The 24,093-nt window shown below is 41.0% G+C and overlaps 2 protein-coding genes across 4 annotated transcripts in view; one reads left to right on the top strand and one right to left on the bottom strand.

Moving 5' to 3' along the window:
* Positions 1-601: 601 nt before the first annotated feature.
* On the top strand, positions 602-7,221 carry ankk1 (ankyrin repeat and kinase domain containing 1). 3 transcript variants are annotated; one of them, XM_040192462.2, is made up of 10 exons: positions 791-928; positions 1,113-1,164; positions 1,263-1,545; positions 1,641-1,792; positions 2,065-2,114; positions 2,652-2,807; positions 3,006-3,127; positions 3,554-3,587; positions 4,062-4,302; positions 4,632-7,221. In XM_040192462.2, exons 2-10 carry the CDS (start codon positions 1,118-1,120, stop codon positions 5,665-5,667), a joined length of 2,121 nt encoding a protein of 706 aa, XP_040048396.2. In that variant the 5' UTR covers positions 791-928; positions 1,113-1,117; the 3' UTR covers positions 5,668-7,221. The 3 variants fall into 3 exon arrangements, with proteins under 3 accessions (XP_040048378.2, XP_040048396.2, XP_040048387.2); XM_040192453.2 differs by having other exon boundaries at positions 1,110-1,164; XM_040192444.2 differs by lacking the exon at positions 1,113-1,164 and having other exon boundaries at positions 602-928.
* Positions 7,222-16,926: 9,705 nt separating this feature from the next.
* drd2a (dopamine receptor D2a) overlaps positions 16,927-24,093 on the bottom strand; it is a 31,101-nt gene continuing 23,934 nt past the window's right edge. The window contains exons 4-8 of the mRNA XM_040188510.2: positions 22,680-22,816; positions 21,232-21,440; positions 18,820-18,906; positions 18,170-18,563; positions 16,927-17,886 (exon numbers count right to left, since the gene is read on the bottom strand). Coding sequence (XP_040044444.2) covers positions 17,690-17,886; positions 18,170-18,563; positions 18,820-18,906; positions 21,232-21,440; positions 22,680-22,816 — 1,024 coding nt within the window. The 3' untranslated portion in view covers positions 16,927-17,689. The remainder of the gene's footprint in view (positions 17,887-18,169; positions 18,564-18,819; positions 18,907-21,231; positions 21,441-22,679; positions 22,817-24,093) is intronic.

Below are 24,093 nucleotides of genomic sequence, written 5' to 3'. Positions count from 1 at the left end.
GTTAAGTGCTCTATCGGAGCGCAGTTTGATAGTGGATGGTTCATTAGGCACTTCATTAACTGTATTTACAGACCAAAATTCCAATGTGCATGAGTACATATCATGTCAACTGTCACAACTGATGCTGAAAACTCCTTTCGTTTTCTTTTGGAGGAAAATACCTGGCTCATAGACAAGGGTTTATAGACCATTGGCACTGACGTTTCATAAACCTTCCACAACGAAGGCAATTCGTTGTGGAAGGTTTCGGCAAAATCAGTCCACCTAACGTTTCAAATAAGGGCTAGTTAAGTAATCCTGATGGTTTGGTTAAGTTTGTTCAATAAATATTTCCTGTTCAATTGTACAGTTGATGTCTCCCTTCCAATATAAGCCTGTGGGAAAAAAAGATTTTTTGGGCCCAACATATTGAACCTTAAAGTTGTATTTCTACTGTTTGTTCACAATGTAAAATGACTTTCAAAGCCTGGCGCTCTCCCCTAGGGCCTGAGTACATACAGTATTTCTGAGAAGGGTTAGAAAAACCGGCTTTGCAGCATTGCAAACTAGCTCCTCACGCGACTCCTCCCACAGGTCAGCTTTTCTAGTCTAGCTTTCGTGTGCGTGCGCGTGCATGTCTTCACATTGCCAGCTGCTGCAGACCCGGATGCGTATCCATGTTCGCCTGCGGGACAACCTGAAGGACAAATCCTTTTCCTGTGTACTGGCATTACAGGGGGGGTTTGTCAGTGAGGATTTCCGCGGCCATGGATTGCCTTGACGGATCCGTTCAGTTCAGGAACTTCAAGAAGGACAACTTTGAGGACGACTGGATTAAGGTGTCGGAATGCAGATTTGGTCACCTGTACCGGGTGAAGCTCAAGCCTCGGCAGGAAAAATGTGCCTTGAAGAGGTTTGACAAAACATTGTGTGCAAACAACTTTTACAGGTGGGATTTCAATTATTTAAACTAATTAAACAAATTGTACATCATCCTGCTTTTAGGTACAAGCAACTAGACGGATTCACAGCATTTTCTCTGTGTATTGCCACACCTGTAATTGAAATGTTTCCAAACGTGTTCTGGTTTGATGAGTCGTTGAAACGTATTCATTCTCTGATATAATCAGCAGGTGTCATGGTTTGTTACTACGACCCTAACAAAACTTCTCAAAGTTTGACATGGTAAAGAATGGTTCTTGCTGTGATTGAAGTTCAAAGTAACTATTAAAGCAATAAAGCCCAAAGCAACTTTCCCTGACCAATATTTTTCCCCATCACAGGAGAATAATAGACGAGGCGTCCAACATCGCCAAAGTGAAATTCAAGCACATTGTGCCTGTTTACGGACTGTGCAATGAGTTGAATGCTGTGGTGATGGAGTACATGAGTAATGGCTCGCTGAATGATCTCCTCGCCAGTCACACTTTCATGTGGCCAAAGAAGTTGCAAATGATTTATGAGGCCTCTATGGGAATGAATTTCCTTCACAGCATGAATCCTCCACTACTTCATCTCAACCTCAAGACCTCCAACATTCTACTAGATGATTGTCTCCATGTCAAGGTCAGCAAACATTATTGAATATTATCAGTGTACGATTACACTGATCTCTGGAGATTTCGGAGATTTCTTTTGTGAATTCTTGTTTTTCCACCAAGATTTCAGATTTTGGTATAATCCACTGGGAGGAGAGCACGGGCAATACAAAGTTCATGGAGCATCTGACAGCAAGAGGAAACATAAACTACATTCCTCCAGAGACCTTCACTCAGTGCCCTGATCCGCCAGGAACTGCCTTTGATGTTTACAGGTGACTTGCCAAGGACATTTTTGAAATTGCACCATCACAGTCACTGCTTACCCCTCCCCCCCGATTGAGAGCACAACTCATATATATGTTGTCCTTTCCTCTTTCCCCTAACGCAAGACATATTCTATATACTATACTCATGTCTGACATTGGTTGGTTCCTTAATGACGCCATATTTTTATTTTTTAGAGAGGGACTGTCCCAATATTAAATAAATGCAGGATACGTCAGAAAGTTACGACTGAAGTGCCTTTTTCTGCTTCAATCCACAGCTTTGGAATAGTGATGTGGGAGATCCTGACTCAGCAGAAACCGTATGCAGGTAGAGATGAACTCATTTCAAATGCATCACATTTTTTATTTCAAGACGATTCCTCAGTGTTACTTCAGCCAGCAGTCATGCAACATTTCACACGATCACTCAAACAAAGTGAGGGTGAAGGCATATTCATCTTAAGGTTTCTGGAATTACATTTCAGTCAAACTATTCATATTGTTTCCATTGTTGCAAAATTAACATGACAGAGAGACCCTTTCTCTCCCAGTTGCTACAGATGTGCACAGCACAAATCTCCTGATGTATCGCCATTTATTCACAGTGTTTAATTGAGATAGCATACTAATGGTTTATATAGATACAGAGGTTACAGGAGCACACTGTCCAACATCCTTATGCATTTGTGCTAATGCAAAGGAAAGGAACTCCAATGCTTCCCTACTTAGCTCCTTTAGCAGAGGAACCACTGGACCATCCTTTACGAAAGGAAAGGAGATAATTCCCTCCCACAATTCCTTGGGGCATATGATTGTGTTTGTCTTTATTGAACCTCGTGATCTATATCTGCTCTATTGGCCCCAGGGTGCAGTGTGACCACAGTATTCCTACAGGTGTCCCAGGGTAAGAGACCCAGTGTGGAGATGATACCTGAACCCAAGCCGCAAGAGTGTGATCAGATGATGGACATCATGGGGCAGTGTTGGAGCGAAGACCACAGGAAGAGGCCACAGTTCTCAGGTGCGAAAAGTCAAAGATGTGTTAATGGAGCTGCAGCTCTTTGTGTCACTTGCTTATTCTTACATCAGCTGAGCTGGTGCTGTCACAGAAAAAGACGTTTTCTCAAATGGGTTGAGATGAAAAATAACACGAATCTGACATTGGTTTGATTTGGAAAATGAGTAACAGTCCTTTCCTTCACATCTGTTTTGTTTGCAGACACTGTGAGGAAAACGGAGGCGCTAAACCAAAGACTGAATATCCCAAAACAAATCGAAATCCAAAATGGTGACGAGGGACAGAAATCAGATTATCCGATGCTGGTTTCTACGATGCATGAAGTTAGTCCTGCTTCAAACTTTATTTGAATGGAATTGTAGCATCTATTTAAAGTCTAATAATACTTAGTGGGAAGAGGTAAAAGCTTGACCTCTAGGGTAGTTATATGAAACTTTACAAATTTAAGGAAAATATCTAGGATATTTAGAGAATATGGTACCTTTCTTAGGTAGTTATAGGTCATCAGTATCATGTTCTTATCCCTCTAATCCTCTCATATTTTATTTATTTTAATGAACTAGAGTGACATCTGACCTTTTATCTCACACTAAAGACTCTCTGCTCCCAATAAAAAATAAATAGAGTACTATGCGCGGTCACTTTGAATTCCAATGTTCACATATTGATTGATATATGTGCTTATTAACAACTTGTGACGGCTGGTGTCACAGCAAATCACATTTTCCTTTCTTTATTTTCCATTTTAGATGGCTTTGCCTGAGATACCTGACCTTCCCTCAGGTAAACATAGAGATAGGAAGGAAAATCATATTGCACTATCACGCCTGGAGGGCTGACATTTAAGAGGTGCTATGTACAGTGCTGTCACATTTAAAAAAAGATGTGTTAGTACTGAAAAGCAATTATTTGTGGAAAGGTGGATAAAAGGAACATCCACTCAGCCTCTTTGATCTCTTTTCTCTAAAATGTGGACTGTATTATGTTTAGATAATTCATAATAATTTTTATTGATAATTTCACAGCCTCTCTGTGAAACTATAAATCTATTGCCACTTATTTTCAAATACTAATGCAGACGGTATTGAACCACAGCTTCCAGAGACCCTTCTCCTCTGCCATCATTTACAGGTGCACTTTATTGCACACAAAACAATTTGGAATTTAATACAAGAACAGAGAAACCACTCTGGCACACTAATAACACCATTTCTACAGCTATGATTGACACATAATCCCACTAATTTCATTTCACAGATGACCACTGTGCCACCAACAGCATTCTCTCTCTGCTGGACAAAAGGGAGTTTGGTACTTTTAAACATTCAGTAAAAAGAGAGCATGTATTCACCCAGTTTTCAGATAAAAAGAGCCTCCTGCACTACACTGTAGCCAGCGGGGACGCAGAGAGTGTCGAGCATGTCCTGAGTCTGGGCGCTGAGGTCAACTGTACGACTGCAAGAGGCTACACTCCTCTTTTTATTGCTGTTTTGCACAGGTGTGTATATAAATATATTTTAAAAAATGTATTGAGACTCAAAGAAATTTGGTATTGTTGGGCATTTCAAAGTCTCAAAGCAGTTTTAAGTTCAACCACAGACCTAGTCTCCCTCTATTTGACGTTAAGGAATAGCGCAATATTTTGGAACATTCTGTTGTGTGCATTCTAGCCAAGAGTTAAAGGGAGAATATTAAACCGACTCTCATGTTTGTGAGCTACATCCAAAAGACGGTTATCTAAAAATTGGAGTCGCTGCCGGCAACCCAGCTTTGATAACGACAAGTCAGTTGTACTCACACCCTATAAATGGAAATTCTACCCTACAGGTTTCAGGACATCATCATTTTGTTGCTGGAACACGGTGCATCTACCACCCAGGTAGACGAGGACCAGTGGACAGTTCTCCATTTTGCTGCTCAGAGCGGCGATGACAGGGCGGCCCGTCTCCTGTTGGCCAATGGAGCTGTGCCAGACGCTCGGGAGAAAAAAGGTTGGACGCCCCTTCATCTGGCCTGTCAGAATGGCCACGAGACAGTGGTGCGCGTGCTGCTTTCACGGCTGTCAGGGGAGTTAGCCAGACAGGGGGAGGCGCAAGGGAGGACGCCGCTACATCTAGCCTCCGCCTACGGCCATTCGCACATCGCCAAGCTCCTCCTCTCTTGGGGAATGGATCCCAACGCCACCGACAATTCCCTCTCTACTGCCCTTCATGTGGCGGCGGAGAAAGGCCACAACAGAGTGGTCCGACAGTTAGTGAAGAGTGAGGTGAATATTGACAGCGCCGACAGCAGAGGATACACTCCGCTTCACCTGGCAGCTTTCCAGGGTCACACAGGCATATGCAGGACGCTGTTGGTAAAAGGAGCCAGCCCAGAATGCAAGACCCTGCAAGGGTGGACCGCCATGCATCTGGCTGCCCTCAGGGGACATGAAGCCACGTTGGTCGAGCTGGAGGGTAAGGGCGGTAGTGTGAATGCCCGGGGCAAGAATGGGTGGACCCCGCTCCACCTCGCCTGCCACCAGGGCGAGCCTGACGTGGTGGCAAAGCTCCTGGCAGCCAAAGCCCATCAGAACGCGTCGGAGGACAGTGGAGGATGGACGCCGCTACATTTAGCTTGTACTAGCGCCAGTTTGCCAAGTGTCCTCCACTTGATATCCCACGATGCAGATGTTAACGCGTTGAGCGCAGGAAAGGCGACGGCTTTACACCTCGCTGCGCAGCAGGGCTGTGTGCCCATTGTAGAGGCTCTGCTGCTGAACGGAGCCGACAGGACCCTGATGGACTCCACTGGATCAACAGCTCTGGATGTGGCCCAGAGGTGTGAAAAATGGGAAATGGTGCAACTGTTAGAGAAGTATTAGTGAAAACAAGATAAGTGTAAGAAGCTAAATGAAAACCACAATGCCACAGCTGGAATATCATCCTCCAGCTAAGAACAGTGGGTACGGTTTAGTTGTACTTTGTGTCGAGGTTACACAACACAACGCAACAACATGAGCCTCTGGTCACCAATTCCATTCCAAGCATGCCAGAGAACTACAGATGCCTTCAGGTAGAGATTTGTATCTTTATCATGTTATTCATAAGAGCAGATACTTCACCGAAACTTTATTTTTGAATACATGAATAGTGTTGTATTCTAGTAGTATTCCAGCATGGCTGGGTGACAGTCGCTAGCCATCTCTACTTATGGGTAACGGCAAAACTCAAATGGCTTCGTCTCGAGCCAGCGCATGTTGGCGCTTGTCTGTTCGGAACGGGGTGAGGTGCTGGAACGCTGTCTCCGTGGAAGAGAAGCTGCTCCTTATCTAGCAGTGGCCGCATCCGCTTCAAAACTTTTGCATTCACGTACCGTGCAGTGAAAGGATCTGGTCCAGTCTACATCCAGGACATGGTCAAACCTTACATTCGTACAATCCGCACACTGCGCTCTGCAATTGCATCTTTGCTGTCCTTGCTGGTGGAATGGTGGAACGAGCTCTCTGATGACATCAGGACCGCAGAGAGCCTTCACATCTTCCGCCGCAAACTAAAGACACACCTCTTCAGACTCTACCTTGACTAAAAGACACAAAACAAATTGTAGCACTATAATTGCACTTATAATGGCTCTATTGTGTTGTGAATTAGCTTATTTGATGAAATTGCACTTTCTTGTTTCTTGTTCTTCTGGGTTTGTATCCTCATGGTCGAAATGCACTTATTGAACGTCGCTTTGGATGAAAGCGTCAGCTAAAGGACATGTAATGTAATGTAATGTAATATATATATATATACATATATATATATATATATATAAATGGTTATTTAAAGCTATGTAAAACATTATGATTTGTAGTTTAGATCATCATACACTAATTGTTTTGCTTGTGATTGCTGAATGTCTTCCAAATAATGACTCTAAATGTTACACACAACATTTGTAATGGTAAAATATGTTATAACATTGTTTTGTGCTAAAGCCGTGTCTCAAGTGTCCTGTATTTGACCCTGATGTGCAAAGAGCAGCATGATACAAAATGTTAGTTTGCAGCTGTGCCCTGAGAAGGGAGGACGGTTGACTCGATCTCATAAAAGCTTCAAAACAAAGGACTCCTCTTCATGGCCTTGGTTGATATCTTATTCTGTACGAAAGTTCTGGATCCAAGTTTTACTTTCATGTCAATTAATTATGATTTGCACCGGTCACCGAGGAGGATCTTGTGTGTGTGTGTGCTACCCTCAGCTTCACCTGGGTTCTTATCTCAACCTGCTTTGAAGCTTCTCGTAGCTGGCACGGAGAATGTCCTCCACATGTGTATAAAAACTCAGCGTCTTTAGTGCTCGGAGACGCCATTTCCACAGAGCACCGTGATACGTGCCTGTGTATTTGACCTCCAGCTTGCAAGCAATAAATGGACTTTTTGCAACTTTGATCATTCATCAAGACTCTGTTTTATCAGACAAATCATTCTCTTCTACCAAGCTTTTATTGAAATATTCCACAACACATTTTAAATAGTTTTGGGTTTATTATGTTATTCACTATTTGTTAACGGATGTAGTGTTAACAGCATTGGTGTTTTCTTATACCAAATCAAATATATATGAATTGAAATATATATAAATTCCTGACAGACATTACAGTATAATGGAAAAAGAGAGGGAGCCTATATATGGGGTCGGCTTCAGGTGAAGTACCCTATAATGACAAAACACATATTGATTTCCCTCTCTTACTCACCTCGCTTGCTTACGCTTTCCTGGCAAATGCAATTAATGCCCGGCTGCCATGTGAAAATGAAAATTTAAAATAGCTGCTGCCGTAATGATATACAGAGATTTATTTGATTAAATCTTGGATCCCACTTGGAAATCTTGCTTAGATATGTCTATTGAACTCAAATACATTTATTCTTTATGACAAGCCAAGATAACTCTGATTATCCACTATTCCCAGGCTGAGCGGAGCACCATCCAGCTTCATTTACCACAGTGACGCCTTGTTAGATTTAAATGAAATGCAGGGAATTAGGAGGAAAAGGGTTTCCACTGGATCCACAAGAGACTGACGGGGATGGAGGGGTTTCTTTTTTCTTTTTCGGATTGCTATGTAGGGGTCCGCTGTGTTGTTTTGAAATGGATGTTTTATTCTGAAGCTTCATTTTGTTTTCTTCATGACATGGCTCGTTTAGGTTGTACCGCGCGTCGGCCCTTTTGGAGTGTTGGTATGACAACCCAGAACCATCACTTTGTCCTCTTCTAATCCCCAAGGACTCGCGCTGTAAAAAACAGCCTTTCACGTCAACGCCACCCCTCTAAAACCTCTAAGCTGTGGACGTGACAACTTCCAGATGTACTAAATAGTTAATAGTTTAGAAAAGAATATTATCGGCATAAAAGCTTATTCTCTCTAGCTTCAGTCTTTGGCCCTGTTCATTTTTAGACAACTGCCAGGAAGCAACAATGGCTCGATCGATCCTGGATGATGTCATTCTGTCGAGGATTTATAAAAATCAACAACCCAGTCTCACAGCAAAATGTGTAATAGCTACGTTGGACCAACGGGGCATTGTCCCAATTTTTGGGAGAAATTTTGACAATACTACGTTACATTTGCAACTAGGTCACGTGACTATCAAGTTTCCCTCAGCTAAAAAAAGAAAATGGCCGACTGTCGGTCTATTGTCTGTTAAAAACGCAATATTTTAAGAAAGCATCAGGATTTGTATGCATTTCGATGGCATTTCTAGCGAGAAGTATACATTATATTTTCATAAGCTTCTATCAGAGAATGTAAAAGACCTTCCGTTTATTAGTTTCTAGCGACGTAGTTGCAAGGCAATGTAAATGAATGGGCCAAAATAAAAGTAGTATTGTCCTTGATTTTGGGGAGAAAACGTAACAATACCACGTAACAATACCACGTTCCACAACGTAGCTATTACACGTTTTGCTGTGAGTCTTGGGTTGAAATATAAATATACATTTTACCTGGTTACTGCCAGGCGGCCCTTTCAAGCAGACAGTGAAGTTTGTTTGGGAAAAACTGATGTCCTCTATCAGGAGCCGCACAAGGTAAAGTATCTGTTGACCCTGCTATCATTGTAATTTATTCACTAGTTTGAAAAGAAGCTGTCATATTGTGAACAGAGACTCCCGGGAGAGAGGTGTGTATTTCAGATTGGGGTAGAAAATTATTTATTAAAGTATACTTTCTTCTCCAGCAATTCCCATTGGAAATTTACGAGGCCCCCTGTGTCTCAAACACGGGAAGCAAACCCTATTTCTATGATTGTTATCAACAGTAAACCATCAGGTGACAATTTAACGGATGTGAATGACATACATCCGTGGAATCCACAGAGCTCTGTCAACAGTCATTTTGTCTTTTTGATCGTTGAAATGAAACTTTCCTCTGTGTTTAACTACACCATCGTTCTACCGACAGTTCCTGAAAAATGAAACACACTTTTCCAACAATATCTAATCAGGCCCGACCTTAATCGATGGTGCTGCCCCATCCTTTTTACACATAGGTGACACATCGGATACCTTCTATCAGCCAGTAATTGGGTTTGCACTGACCTAAACTAATTGTATTGTCTAATAGGCAGACAAGCAAGAAGAAGAAAATGCCATGTAAGTTGTTGGTTCAACAAACACCACAGAAAGAAGAAGCCTGCGATGTGTCCTTGCTTCCTTCCTTAACTCTGCTTATGTAACATATGCATCATTCATAAACATTAAAACAATAGTTCAATGATATTATATAATGTCCATTTTGTGCTTTGGCGAACACATTGTTTTAAATTTAAAAACTAATTTCAAGAGGGTTAGCAAAAAAAATGTTCCACCCATGCAATTTAAATATGAGTTGCTGCTTTCAAAGGCCCAGAAAGGTTTCACAACCAAACTAATTGCAAGCAATTGGCATATGAAATAGCATTTTCAACAACATTTAGATCAGTTGGATATGAGTCCTGCTCCTTGTGGTATTTGATTCTATTTGAAGTCCAGTGTTACCAGAATGCCGTAACAGTCTTCAGCGTGTTCAAGGTTTAAAGAGCACTTATGAAATGGTTGCATAAAGATTTGTTGCAATGATGAAAAGGGCTTTCTGGTGCTCACAGCTGTCATCTGTGATATACTTATTGGTATATTTAGCTTCTCAGTGGAGGGCCATTACAAGCTTTCTCCAAAGCTGCTCTTAAACTAGCAGGGTTTAATCTGGCCACTGAGCAGCGCCCTGTGGTGTTAAGCAGCTGCAATCAAGACGGATGCTGTCTTTTGATCCAGGTGCGCTGGCTCAGCAGGGCCAAGCAGGCATCTCTGCTCCTCGGCCCGGTAATAGATTGAGTGATCTATCATCCCTCCTGAGTGATGATTTTTCTTTTTCTGACTGATGATATGGAAAAACAATGTTTCCCCTGTCATCTCTTTGAGACCTCTCACTTTTCAATATGGCAACGGAGAAACACCCAACGTTGGTCTCTCTAAGTCCCCAAGGTTACTGCGTGCTGCAAGTTCTCTTTTTCCATTATAATTTTATTTTCATTCATTATTATTATTTTTATTATAATTGAGGAAAACGTTCACTTCCTCTTCACATAAACACTTTGAACAGCTTTAAAGAAAGAGCACACATTGGATTTGGAAAGATTACACTCGATTCATGTTTTAAAAACATAATCTTAATACAGCAGAATGTATTTTCCAAGCTATTGAACATTTGAAATGAATGGCCTTGTTTTCTGCTGTGTGTTCGTATTATCTCCCTCAGCTTCTTTCCTTGGCGTTGTCATGTTTCTCTAAAATGATTAATGGTGGATATCACTTCTATCTCGCTAGCAAAGACTATGAACCCCAAACACTTTACACTATTTGAATACCATAGAAGTACTCTGTGCACAGTTTAGCAGCGTCTCCCAGGTACTAGGACGGATGGTAGGAGAAATTAAACACAGCATCGTATCAGTGGCCCTACACTTCAATTTATGTTAAATGTCACGTTACTTATGGGGGGGTGGAGAGGAGGAATTCTGTAGAGACAGTGTGTGTATGGAGGAGGTCAGGGGTCAAGAGACAGAGTGAATGCTGTTTGTGTCTTGTGTGAAATCAAAAGTCAATGTCAGGTTATTGTAACCGATTTAAGTTAAGATGCGTAACGCTTAGCTTACGTTTCAAACGTAAGCGTCAACAAATACTTCATATTTGTTTGTCAGTCTTAGACTTTGGGAACTGTAACTGGAACAACACGGAGGCCCTTGTGTGTGTAAGATTGAGTTGTAGTCTCTATGAGCCAAAAACAACTCAATGAATGCATATTGAGAAGTATTAGAAACCAAGAAACGAAATACTCAACGAATACATACTCATGTTTCAGCAGTGTTTTCTTTCGCTGAAATTATTTGCGCACCCATTTTTACCAAAACAAAAAAACAGAAAAAGGGCAAAGGGCAAACTCTGGTGAGAAGAAAGGCAACAAACAAAAGTTGCATGTTAACGTCAAAATGATATATTGCTGCTGTAGTGCAATGGGGATGAGATCACAATATCATAACGATCAAACACTTCTCTCCTTGGACGAGCTGAAGCGACAGTGAATCAAACACCACTCACAGGTAGGGAAGATAGGTATCTTTCATTTCCTCATATCTCCCCATTTTGTCCTTCAGCCTTCAGTGAAGATTGCGTACCTTTGCAGATGAACCAGAATTGTTTTCATCCCCTGCCTCTTTTTTCTGCTTACAACAACCCACCGCAAAGCTTCAGTTAATCCGCTTGCTGCTCCCTCCCTGTCACTCTTGGCAGGCCCCTCAGTTACTAACTATATGCATTATTAAGTAAGGAATTGCATGCAGGTACATCAAACAGCATTCAAATATGCAGGCGTGCAAATATGCTGTGCTGTGCAAACATGAGACAGCTGTTGAAAGCTACACAGTGACACTGCATGACTGGAACTAAGATTAAGATTTTGATAAAGAATGTTGCAGTCAGAGGCTACATATGTATTTAACCCCTGAATAACAAATAATCCCTGATTTTGTCCTGGAATGGTAAATTACTGTATAACATAACAACAGGCCAAGAGGACCAGGCTGGTTTAGGCTACTGTGCATATTTGTTTACAATTGAAACAGTGTTCCCCTGGAAAGCACAAGTATACAGTAGTGATGATAGCAACAAACCAAATATTTGATTTTCTGAAATGATTTATTAATTAATTAATAGTATTTACTCCCATTCGATGTTTTTGGAAAAGCACAGTAAAATGGTGCTGCATCTGTTCCGCCAGCAGCCTCCAGCTGGCTCCAAACATTTCACTTCTTCAAACTGTCCGGGGAAAGTTTTTTAAAAAAGGCACGAAGGCCTTCCTTATGTTAGAACAGCTGGGCTATGGCAAAGTGATTGTGTAGCTCATGCACCACGCCTTTATCATTTTGGATGTAAGAAATTCAACGGCCCTACTCCACATTATTCTAAAAATCCCCAAAATGTTAAGTGTAGATAAAAATGGGCCGAATCTCCTTCCCATTGAAATCAATCACCTTCACATAGAGACGGTCATGACGTACTGAACCTCTGACGCTCCGACGAAGGATGTTGATGTGGTCTACCTGGGTTGTAGTAGTGGACCTACAGTCTCTCAAACCTCTGAAGATCCATCGTGATCTCCAAAACCTGTTCGTAAAAATGTGTACAAAATATTTGACATAGAGATTCGTAACAATACATACTAACTGGCGGTGGTTAACCACGCCCCTTGAGTGAGCGTCTCTCCGCCATGTTGGATTTTTTGAGGGGGTTAGGGTTAGTATTCTATTCTTACAAGTTAACATTGATTTCTCGTTAAAAATGCAATCATAACACCTATATTTTACATTGTTAGACTTCACGAAGTGTGTTTACGAGGTGCAGGTCCCCATTCACTTTGAACAGGGTGATGTCATCAGTTGCCAGTCCGTATTTATTTCGTATGTATCACTACGAATTTGTATCTTCAAGATTTTCGTATACATTTTTACGAACAAGTTTTGGAGATCAGGCTGGAAGATCGTACCGGGTCATCAAAGGTCCTAATATGCTGGTAGCTTAAATGACAGTCAGACGGATGTTGATGATCCTGCCAACACACCACAGATAACCTGGACTGTAAAAACGATTCATTCATATTTAAGTCCAAGCAGTGCCAGGAATTGTAATACTGTTGAGAGAAAAATCGTCAGAGCAGTGAATACATTGACACTAAATCACACACTGTGTGCCTTTCTTCCCCATAAAGTTGCTGCTGTGACTCTGTCTTCCGCAATAGAGTGCTGCTGCGAGGAACCGCTCCTACGACCAGGAAGTGGGTGAGATTATCCTGCATCAAAGGTTGCATTGGCTCGTACTTCCAGGACCACAAGTGCATCATCGCTGTATCCCTGTTTGTCAACCTTTTAGTCCGTCCACTGCTGCGGCACAGACTCAACAAACGTGCTGTTGTGTATTGCCATGCAATTGTGTAAAGATTTTATGACTTTGAATGACTTTGGTGCCCTTCTCCTTTCCTCTGGGGCCAAATTATTGACATTGTTTTGCCAAACAACTATAAGATGGATTGCATTGAAAGTTAAAGCAGATATCCAAAGAACTGCAATAAAAGTGGTGATTCACAAACTTTTGATCCAACAAAATCATAAATCAAAGATGTCAGTTTGTTTGATTCAATAAGTTCCCCAAGAGATAAACAAGAGCAAAGCTGTGTGCGAAGACAGGAACAAAAACAAATATCACAAGGCACAAGTTTAGACAGAAAGAGAGAGAAAGCTGTGATTATGACTACTACACCAAGAGAGCTCTCCAATCTCTCACGTTCAGCACCAGCAAAATCAACAAGGTATCCCACTGCTACTTTGCTACTTTGCCAATGTGAGCTTTCTGATTTTGTAAATTGAATTAAGATTTAGATTGATACTCAACTGAGGAGGATATGTGATTACAAATGACTTGGATCCTCTTCTTCACAGACCTGCCCTAAAGCGGGAAAAGATCCAGCTGGAATCAGTTAGAGAGAAGAGGGGGTGGGAAGGGGGCTTAGTTGAATATCTCAGCTCCCTCAACTTGACTTTAGTTATTTACTTTAATTATTTTTGTAGAATCTGTGTGGTGGTGAAGCATATTCAATTGATGACATATGAGCTTCAGCTTATTTTTAAACAAGGTGGTACGAGAACAACATCAGGATAATTTAGATTTAGTACATTTTCCTCAGACTTTTCTTTAATAATTATTCACATCTCATCTCATCAGTTACTGCTAGAAAACAACAACCTTAACTGAAGCATATATATTATTATAGGCAACACGTCCCTTCTCCTCTGTCTCTCTCTCTTCCTGCCTCTCTTTTCTTTCCCTATCGTCCCTTTTAAAATCTGTTAAATTAATTCATCATTACCTTCGCGAATGAAAATAAAGTCACATTCAAAGCGATAAATGCCATAATCAAGAGTTGAGACAATGGGGAGCAGGCATTAAAGTCCAAATCCATCTAAGTGAGTGCAATCATTTATCTGTTGCTCACATGCTGGAGGGGTTGTCAAGCCGTTGGATAACAACTGCAACAAACACATTTTTCAAAAAGGTCACAGTGAGAGCCGCTCAGAGTGCTGAAAGTGTCTCATTTGACCCTGAATGATGTCAAGAGTGTATCGGCTTCTTCAAATGCCATTTCAGCTCCTTGACGGTTAGTGTGGTCACGCCAACCGAATGCGTCACTAACAGCGACACAATAATCCATACTGAAATTGTAAACCTGAGGTAATTAATGTTAATGAAGTCAAGAGATACTCCAAATATAATGTTAGTTATTACAATTCTTAGTGAGGAGCTCACATTAAGTCATGCAGCTTAAGTTCTCCCCCCGACACTAATGAACACCCCTGACCACTGTGCAGCGCATAGACGTTGCGGTAATGTTTGTCTTTGACTTTGTTGTCACGTCCAAAGCTCATGGACAGTGTTGCAAATAAAGAAGATCAAACGTTAAATAAATACTCGGTTCATCTCAGCCTACCAGTCAAGACATTTTTTCTTTAAATGCGTACGTGCTTCTAACACAGGATGCAAGTCGTCTGTCATCACAGTTGAACCGAACAGTGAAGGTCAGTATCTGTCAACAACCGCAATTCTCCTCAGAAATCATTACAGTCCGACAGTCCTTTTTTTTTCCTGTGTGTACTCAAAGGGCATTACTTCACAGCTTTCATGGTTCACTCTACCGTTAGCAGCTGCACTCTAAGATGAAAACAGGAGAACCTGCAGTAATTATCCTTGCATATTAGTCACTAGAAAATGTCAAGTTAAATCTTAATAGTTAGGGTTTTTTATTTTGTTACATGCTCAACATGCTTAACACAGGGCCAGCATGTAACGCAAAATAGTAAATGCATAAATAATTTCTCAACTGATAATTAAATAATCAAAACAAAAATAATATAAATATGATTTCAGCCAAAATGCATGTATGTGGAGACTGACTTTCCCAAAAGCTAGATGTCATGTAAACTTAGATCTAGCTCAGACTTCTCATGAAGCCAACAATAAGGTAAAGTCTTTTACATGACTTCTTCTGGGAAAACAGAATAGTTTAGTTTGTGCTCTCTTTGACTTTTGACTGAGGTATTTCCATATGATGCTGCCTTGTCTCTCTAAGCACATATTGTATCCTGCAGAGAATTAAAACTGCTGGTTGATAGTAGAGTCAGACTCAAGGAAAGAAATCATTGGCATAAGAAGCTTTTAATAATTTAAGAAAGCTATTGTGATTGAGTTTATTAAAAGTATCCGCAAATGCTTGACTGGCAGTCGGTGTCACCACTATTTGAATCCTTCCTCCTCAACCTCTGAGGCTATTTTTAGAGATGCCTGTCACTGAGCTCCATACAGCGGTGTCGAGGGAAAACACCCACTGGAGAATGAAGGGGGACGAGAAGGGGCAGACATGAGAAAGTCTCTCCTCAGAGACAATGTGTTTCCTGCTGCAGCATCTCCTTCCATGTGCAATTGACTGCCGCACAGTTACCCTTTTTTTGATCGAAACCTTTGGTGTTCCATACAAAAGAATCAATGAAATAGTGTGTACCATTATAAATCAGTGATGAATAGCACTGTTTGGATGCGTGTCGCGTCAGATGTGGTATTAAAAGACAAGCCCGAGATTGACAGCTTCGAGAGAGCCGAAGGAATGACACTGGGGGCAGGCTTGCCGGCATTCTACAGATTTACCCCGATCACATATATAATCAAAAATATAGAGCTGCCCTCCAGCAACAGTGATAAAATAGAGATAAAAAACAACATTAAAAAAATTTGCAGTAGATAGAGTGGTAAAAATATAGAAGACTACAAAATAATTCAGATACAACTCTTTTTTTTGTAAGAAATAACCATTTAACATGTTTACGCTGTATATGTGTGTCCATTTAAATGTAAAGAAAATGCTTCTACTGAGTCCTTAGGATAAGAGTTACAAATTGACTCTATCTCAGCTATTTGCTTACCTCATTAAGGACGACCAATTGGTCGATATCTTGTTTGTTACCCATAATGGCCATGAACTGTACAGGGTTCAGATTGTTAAGATTGTTTTTACACTTTAATTAAGAATTTATACTTACTCGAACATCCAAATTTATTGAGGTACACTTTTTACTTATATATACATCTATATATTAGGGCTGTTAAGATGAACTAATTAATCGCACATTCTGAAATTCATTAACCGCAATGCACAAACTTATGAGGATATTTGTGAATGAGACCAAATGCCTTCGTTGTTTATTTTAAATGAAATGCAGGACCAAAACAACCAAAACATCTATTGCTGTATCAATTATTTCAGTTTGGGCCAAATTCTCCTCATTCTCACTCCGCAAATGCCCCTGTGAGCTGCTGCAGGGGTTGCACACATCCACATGATTATATCTGGAAGCTGTAAAGTCCACATACAGTACAGGTCATTAGTTTAAGCCTGGAAAAACTTCCAGTAAACACCATTACTCAAACTGCACGCCAGTCCTGGGAATAAGAGACGCTGCAAACCAAATATCACGTCGTGTACGGGTTCATCTGTACACATACAGCAAACACTTGTATTCATGTGGCACTTTAAAGTGTCTCATAACTTTAATTTATTGGAGATCTTTTGTAAATTGTTGTCAAACATACATGTCATGAGAAGTCAAGTAGAGGAGCAGTGTAGCATGCATCACCTTCCCATTGCAAGCATATAATTACAGTTAATATTTGAATAAAAATTATGTACAGAATATGATAATAATAATAATACAATTTTTAATTTCATAAAATTTCAAATACGTGGATATTGGCATAGCCACATTATATAGCAAGTAAATTGTCTCTTATCTTAGCACACATTCCAATCAGTGGCAGGATTTAAGATTAAGAGCTCACCGATCAGTTTTAACACTGCAATGAACACTGACTTGTTATCTTTAAGATATGCAGAAAATTTCGATCATCAAAGTACATTCACACAATAAATAGCATTTTGCAACTTGTATGTGTGTGGTATACACAGATGGTTTCTTATGTGACAGATACAGTGATTTTACATTTTTATTTTCTCCATGAAGCAGGTCATTGTTACAGACATTTTTTGTTTTACATTCAGTGATTTGGAGAACGGGACTCCACAAACAACTCACATATAGAGCCGGCGCGCCTTTTCAAGAAGACACGGTCAGTTTTCAGTCACTCAGCTCCATAACTTTAAAAAGCAGAAGGCAGTTTCCCCCTGTGGCGCGTTTTCCTTAACAGGATGAGGTATTTGCCAGAAGAGATTATTTTATTTGTCGCTCTTCTCTCTCAGTCTTATCTGACAAGTGAGGCTGCAGCTTAGCAATGCAAGATCTTAATGAATGCCTTCCTGAACTCGATATTAAAGGTGGTATAAATGATGGGATTTATGGCACTATTCACGTAGCCCAGCCAAGTGAAAGCGTTGTACACCTCAGCGGGAACCTTGCATTTTGTGCAGTGGGTGTTCAAGATGTGCGTAATGAAAAACGGCAGCCAGCATATGATGAACACTCCTGAGGAGGTACAAGAACACAGGGGAATATTAAATAGAGAGACACAGGAGAGTGACAAAACAGGCTCTCATACGGACAGACTCTAGAATACAAGTAAAAGAACATGTTTGTTGCATTGCTACATTTCCTGTTTCCAAGCTCCATTTTAGGTCTTTCCAAAATAAATGAACATGGAAATAACAACGCAAAATGCATGTAATTTAAGTATAATATTAGCGATTGTAAATATACAATATCAAAGGTGAAACGCATAATCAGTACAGAAAGAAGTAAACCAACTCACCAAGGACAATGGCTAACATCTGAGTGGCTTTCTTCTCCTTCTGCTGGGAGATCTTTCTCTTGCTCATGGTCTTCACTGAGGTCTGAATCTTGCCATTGGGTAAGGCCTGGGTCTGGAAGGACTTGGCAAGAGCGGGTGCTGGATCCCCGGGGGTCTCCTGGGTAGGATCTCCATTCTTCTCTGCGTTCTGGTCTTCCTCCGGGGGAGTAGGCGGTGTGGAGGTGGGGCTCGCGTTGGCTTTGTTGGGCACCAGTTGCTGGTGGCTGGTGGCCGGAGTGTCTCCCAGGGCACAACGTGGCTGCTGCTTCTGCTTCTGTTTCTGGCTTCTGCCGCTGTTGTTCAGCTCATCCAGCTCCAGATCGCCCCCCTCATTAACTACGTCTTTGATGAATATCTATGCAGCAACGGGAGGAACACAAAAACAGGGATTCAGTTGGTCAGTTCTTCGTCTAATTAACATGTAACAAATTGTCACACTTTCTGCGTTTGCAGTGTTTAGACCAACGAAGCGGTGCCTTTTAAAATGATGTGCTCTCTTGACAAATCAAGGGAAACTTTAAGGCGACGCATTGATTAACCTTACGGTCAGCACAAAAATGTTTCCAACAATTAAGAGTGTACACAAAATGACAAAAAAAAGGAGAACGCACCACTTTCTTCTTGTTGACAGGAAAACTCCCATTAGATTTAACAATCATGGTGCACAACCTCACATCTTCTGGATGAGTGCACTTATCCTGAAAAGAAAACAGCAGTGTCAGACAGGGTGAGGTAACAAAGCACAACTGACAAAAAGGCTTACTAAGCATAGATCCCACAGCCTACCGGGTCAAGGAAGGCTATATCGAGCTTTGGTAAAGAACTGCAGTTTAGCAAGAATCGGATCTGAAGCTTCAACTGCAGCTGTCTGCAAGTCCCTTTGCTCGACATCTCACCAAGATGGTGCAAACGCATTGAACAATTGACAGTGTAAGTGGAATTTTATTTTGAATTACATTATTCGAATCAGCAAAGATTATGTACATAATCAGTCAATATGCTGCCGTATCACCACTTTACAGATTGCATTTTTATAGTAATGTGTATTTTGTATTCCCTTTAAACCCCCGTGTTGGTTTTAAATGTACTCCCTGATCTCATTGTATAACAATCACGCACACATCACATGGTGAAGTCATGCATGGATATGAGTAATGCAGTGCACTGGTTGAAAATGATTACTTGGCATCCTATGGAGACCCATTTCAGCTGCATTATTTCACTAAAATCCATATTCATGTTGTGTGACGGCTTTCAACACTGAAAACGTGACTACAAAAGGTATCCTGGATGGAACCATTTAAAGAATACCCCATTTGCATACATGGGGAAAGAAAAACACTTAAAATGCCAAAGGTGTAGTGAAGGCTACGAATTTCTTTAGGCACACACAGAGCTCCCCACTGGACTCCATGGGTTGTACTATCGCAGCTGGTACATCAGTACGTGCTTAACCGCTGCTGAGACATAGTGCACCCTCTTCGGCGATTCGTAGAGAAGCTGCAAGCCCCCCTTGGTATAGAGCTGTGCCTGTGCTTGCAGAACTATGATTATTCGTAAGGTCTTCTTATTTACTCCTGCAGAGCAGAGTGCTCGAGAGTTTGAAGCATGGCATCAGCGGGTGCCACTGCACGGGAGAAATACCCGGTGTTGCACCCTGACCCTTTGAAAAACATGGTTTACCACAAAGACAGGTCTCTTGCCCTCTGCAAAATCCTCTGCCTTGAGGGTTTAGTTGCAGTGGCATGTGGCAACTCTCTTTTCACCCCCATCGGACAAAGAGGAGGAATAGGCCCCACTGCATAGAACAGGGGATCTATTATCTTTATACATCCAGGGTTGGAACCATGGCCAATGTTTCTTATAACAGGCAACCTGGACGGTATAAACAACGCAGGTGGACAGGTCAGTCCTCTTCAGCCTGTTCCGGAAGTTGCTTGTGCTTCTTTGCCACCATGCAAAGGCTGGCAAATAACCTCTGCAGGTGCAGGTGCACAGGATCTCAAGATTAGATCTAGTTGCAAAGATCCAACAGAGGCCTGAAATCTCCTGTTTTCTAGAGATCCAGGGAGTAGGTTGTATAGCGCCTGCTGTTTCTTGTGTACCCGTGCAATGGACACTGCTTGTTTCTGTTTCTTGAATCTCGGCTGAGAGGTAATCCATCTCCTTATCAGGGGATAGATTGTCAATGCCCTGTATATCCATTTCAGAGAGAGTGAGAGGCAGAGCTATGGTGAAGCTGGAGACCCTGTGGTGACCTGAACAATTTGTGTAAATACTACAAGCCGTTTTTTTTCAACCCACAAGACTCTTGAAGCGGGAATTCCTTCTTTGGAGGTTCTCAGTCAATGTGCGAATCAGTTTGCAACCTCCGGGTTCTGATAATTGAAGCTTTCTACCTTAAACTTGTTATTTCTCAATTGGCCAGCAAGTGGCAGCTGCTGTGGTTACAAAAATAAGTCTGATTGTATGGAGGTCCTTATATGGCCGCACTCATGATGTTGATTCAGTAAATAATGCATTGAGTATGCTTTAGAGCGGGCCGCCTTTTGATTGACGGGTCGCTACCGTTTATAAAATGGTGTATTGTATCCTCTATGTCACAATTCCTAGGCCAACTGTGGTCAATTATGTCCACAAGTTGGACAAACATGGCGAAAGCCGTAAAGCAAGATGGGGAAACCGAAATGCAGAACTCCACATTTTGTAAACGTGGTTTATGGCCGCGTTTGAGTTAGAACTGAGTCTTGCCCTTTCAATCTTTTTCGTAGGAAAAAACCCTTGTTTGGGTTTTACCATTCATGTTATGTTATGTAATAAAATGACAATCCATAAAACCAACAAGTGTAATTAAGTTGACAAGATTATTGATTACAGTTTCATACTCACTGTAAAGGACATCTTTAAAATGCTCAGACAGTACAGAAAAATCAAGTTTCTCTAGAATAATAAAGGCACAAATGAATCTTGAGATTGTAATAGCACTGTGTTTTTATTACAATGCAACTATATTACATACTCACTTTCAGCGAAGTGGCCACATCAGGCTCGGCAGCCTGACGGACACGCTGCTTCGGTTTGGTGTTGACACGTTTCCTGCGCTTCCTCAGTACCACATAAATTTGCACATAAACCAGCAGAGTGATGATGAAGGGAACATAAAAGGACACTATGGAAGAGTATACCACAAAGGCTGGATTGGCGATCACACAGAGAGACTCATCCCGGGTAGCTGTTGAGATAAGCAGAGGATGAATAGGGAAAACCCCAATTAACATTTTCCTTTCTAAGTTTTGTCTCCCCCTTAGAATATAAAATAGCCTGAATTTGCAGCTTACAACCAAGGCTTGTTTTTTTACTTTAACCTCTTAGAAACTTTTTTTATTCCCACCGACTTCACCGGGAACGGCCTTATATCTGATGGAGGAGGCCACCTCCTCCACGGTTATATCAGCAAATGTACAGCTGATATCTCACAAATCTGGGCTAATTTTAGATTCTACAGATTGAATTTACCAGACAATCGTTTCAGCTCCCTTCCCCAGTAAATTGTATTCCCTCAGAGACAGCTCAATTGGCAGCTTGATTTGGCAAAAGTTGTCACTACTCAAACTTGGTTAAGAGCAGTTGTCATAGATACTATAGATTTTACAGTAATTGTCTAATTCATATTTACAACCAATATCTTCACACGTCACAATGGTTGTGCCTATGAGACAGAACGGGTTGCCTATTAAAGTTAATGCCCATTTTTACATTAAAATTGTGTTGTGTAAACTTGGGTATTAAGTAAAATGTGGGCTCCGGTTTTGTCACCGCTTGAGCCCTCAACTTTGAAGTTACATGGTTAATGACTCAAATACCCCTTTGAATCAATGTCCAAATGTTCACATTTGCAAAACTGAAAGCAGCCAAGTACACAAACACGTGACCGAGTTTTGGTTTCTGGAAGCTTACAGTGGTGAGATCAGCACCCAATCTAAGTCTAAAAGCGGGTGTAGGACTCACAAATCCAACTGTCTGAGTTCTGGTAGAAATAAATGTTACATTAAGGCACTCAAAGGGATGAGTGGCTTCAAAGAGAAAGGAATTGAACCACAGGCGCCAGTCAGCAACAAGACTAAAAAGCCCTTAATCTGCTTTACCTGTAATCCTCCTGTAAAGCCCATGCGTGTGTTTTGTGTAATAAGCAACGTAAAGGGCTGCGGCTCGCTTGTATCATCAGGTAATCGTTTACTGGTATGGGTATCTGACACTTTTACAGCACAATGCATTGTACAGTGTGCAATGCTGTAAATAGGGATTGCAATTTTGCAAACATCTTTACAATGTGTCTACAATGCAGACGCTTGTACTATACTGTGCAGTGGATGCCACCATGAATGATGCAGGATGGCCCCGCTATTGCTCCACCAATGTAGTCAAACATCATGAAAAGAGCATTTATTGTTTGAATCGTATCATTTCTTACCTGTGTTATTTAGGCCAAACAATAAGGGGCATGATATGGCGAAAGACAGCACCCACACCACAGAGATCATTACTGTCACCCGTCTCCTGGAACTGTAGCGAGTGTTGTACAGCATTGGCATTGCAACTGCTGTGTAACTAAGAGGTGAAGAGAGAAAATAGCCACTTCATTACAAATGTCAAAAAAAGATGACATGAAAACAAAAACTTTTTTACCTAGAGAGAATGAAAGCTGTTTTCACGGTTTCAATGTATTCATGAAGGATAAAATGAATGTACCCCCTTTCTCTTACTAGTTCTCTTTTTTCATCAATGAAGTGGTAAAAGCGAGAGATCTTGCTTGTCATCTTTGATCATCATCATTTGATGTTGGCAGGCGCTTTGGAAACAGCTACAGTATGTGCTTTTCAGAGACTGTTTTGTTTGAGTGTCTTTATGGAAACACATACAAGGAATAAGAATACAAGCAGTTGTATTATGTTTGTCGCCGAGGATTATGCATCAGACTGTACCAGTGTCCTGGGGAAAATAGACCTTGGGTATGAATAAACCTCATCTGTATATCCAAAGGTTTTAATCTGTGCCGTTGCTGGGCCAAAAGAAAAGTGTATTTCAAGAACGTGACTGACTGAATATCTACCTACACGCAATTAAAAAAATAATTCATACACAACGGTGTCTATAAAGTCAGCTTTGTAAGTAATCCACATATTTTTAAGGGCTAAAGAATAAACACAATGTGCATTTTTTCAAGAAATTTCCGAGGGAACTTCATGTAATTAAAGGTATCAGTCCTTCCATCTCATATGCTTGAAGCACAGTTGCCACAAATAGCAGCATGAATAATATGTCAATTTCAGCTACAGTTCTTAATAAAAGGGATGTGAAATTGTGCATGACACATCAAGTGTTGGTGCGGTGCAGCTGTTAATCGATCATCCAAATTAACTGCAGGGTTGCAGCACATAAAGTACATAAACCTGTAATTAGCACAATCATAAAAGCAGCATCTTGTCTCAAATGAAATCTTGTGACACGCTACCAACCTCAGTCAAAACAAGTCTACAGATGCCAAGGCTTTCAGCATACCAAATGAGAGGAATTTCGTGGATAGATTAACAGGAAGAGGATATTATGGACAATTATGAATGTCTGCAACAGTTTTAAAAGCCTGTCATTTTTTGTCATGAAATCATAAGAATATGTATTTTCCATATTCATGTCACTAAAGTTGAGGCCTGACTCTTCTGTAATGCTTGATAAATACGTGCCTATTGTGGACTCATTAAAAGTGTCCTCGGAGTAAAGTGTCAATTTAAAAGAAATGCGCCTTTTGGCAACATAATTTCAGCTCTGTTCAATCACATTTAGCAAGTGTTTATTCATGTCACCTCCTACATAAAAGCAGTTTTTTC

Source organism: Gasterosteus aculeatus, chromosome 1 (genome assembly GCF_964276395.1).
Source record: "Gasterosteus aculeatus chromosome 1, fGasAcu3.hap1.1, whole genome shotgun sequence".
NCBI lineage: Eukaryota > Metazoa > Chordata > Actinopteri > Perciformes > Gasterosteidae > Gasterosteus > Gasterosteus aculeatus.
Note: the sequence above shows the minus strand (reverse complement) of the source record. Positions and strands in the feature narration are given on the sequence as shown.

Coding starts and splice junctions, on each gene's coding strand:
- ankk1 (XM_040192444.2), top strand. CDS start 747: ATGGATTGCCTTGACGGATCCGTTCAGTTCAGGAACTTCAAGAAGGAC. Junction 1,793..2,064: donor ACTGCCTTTGATGTTTACAG/GTGACTTGCCAA, acceptor TTCAATCCACAG/CTTTGGAATAGTGATGTGGG. Junction 2,115..2,651: donor TCAGCAGAAACCGTATGCAG/GTAGAGATGAAC, acceptor TATTGGCCCCAG/GGTGCAGTGTGACCACAGTA.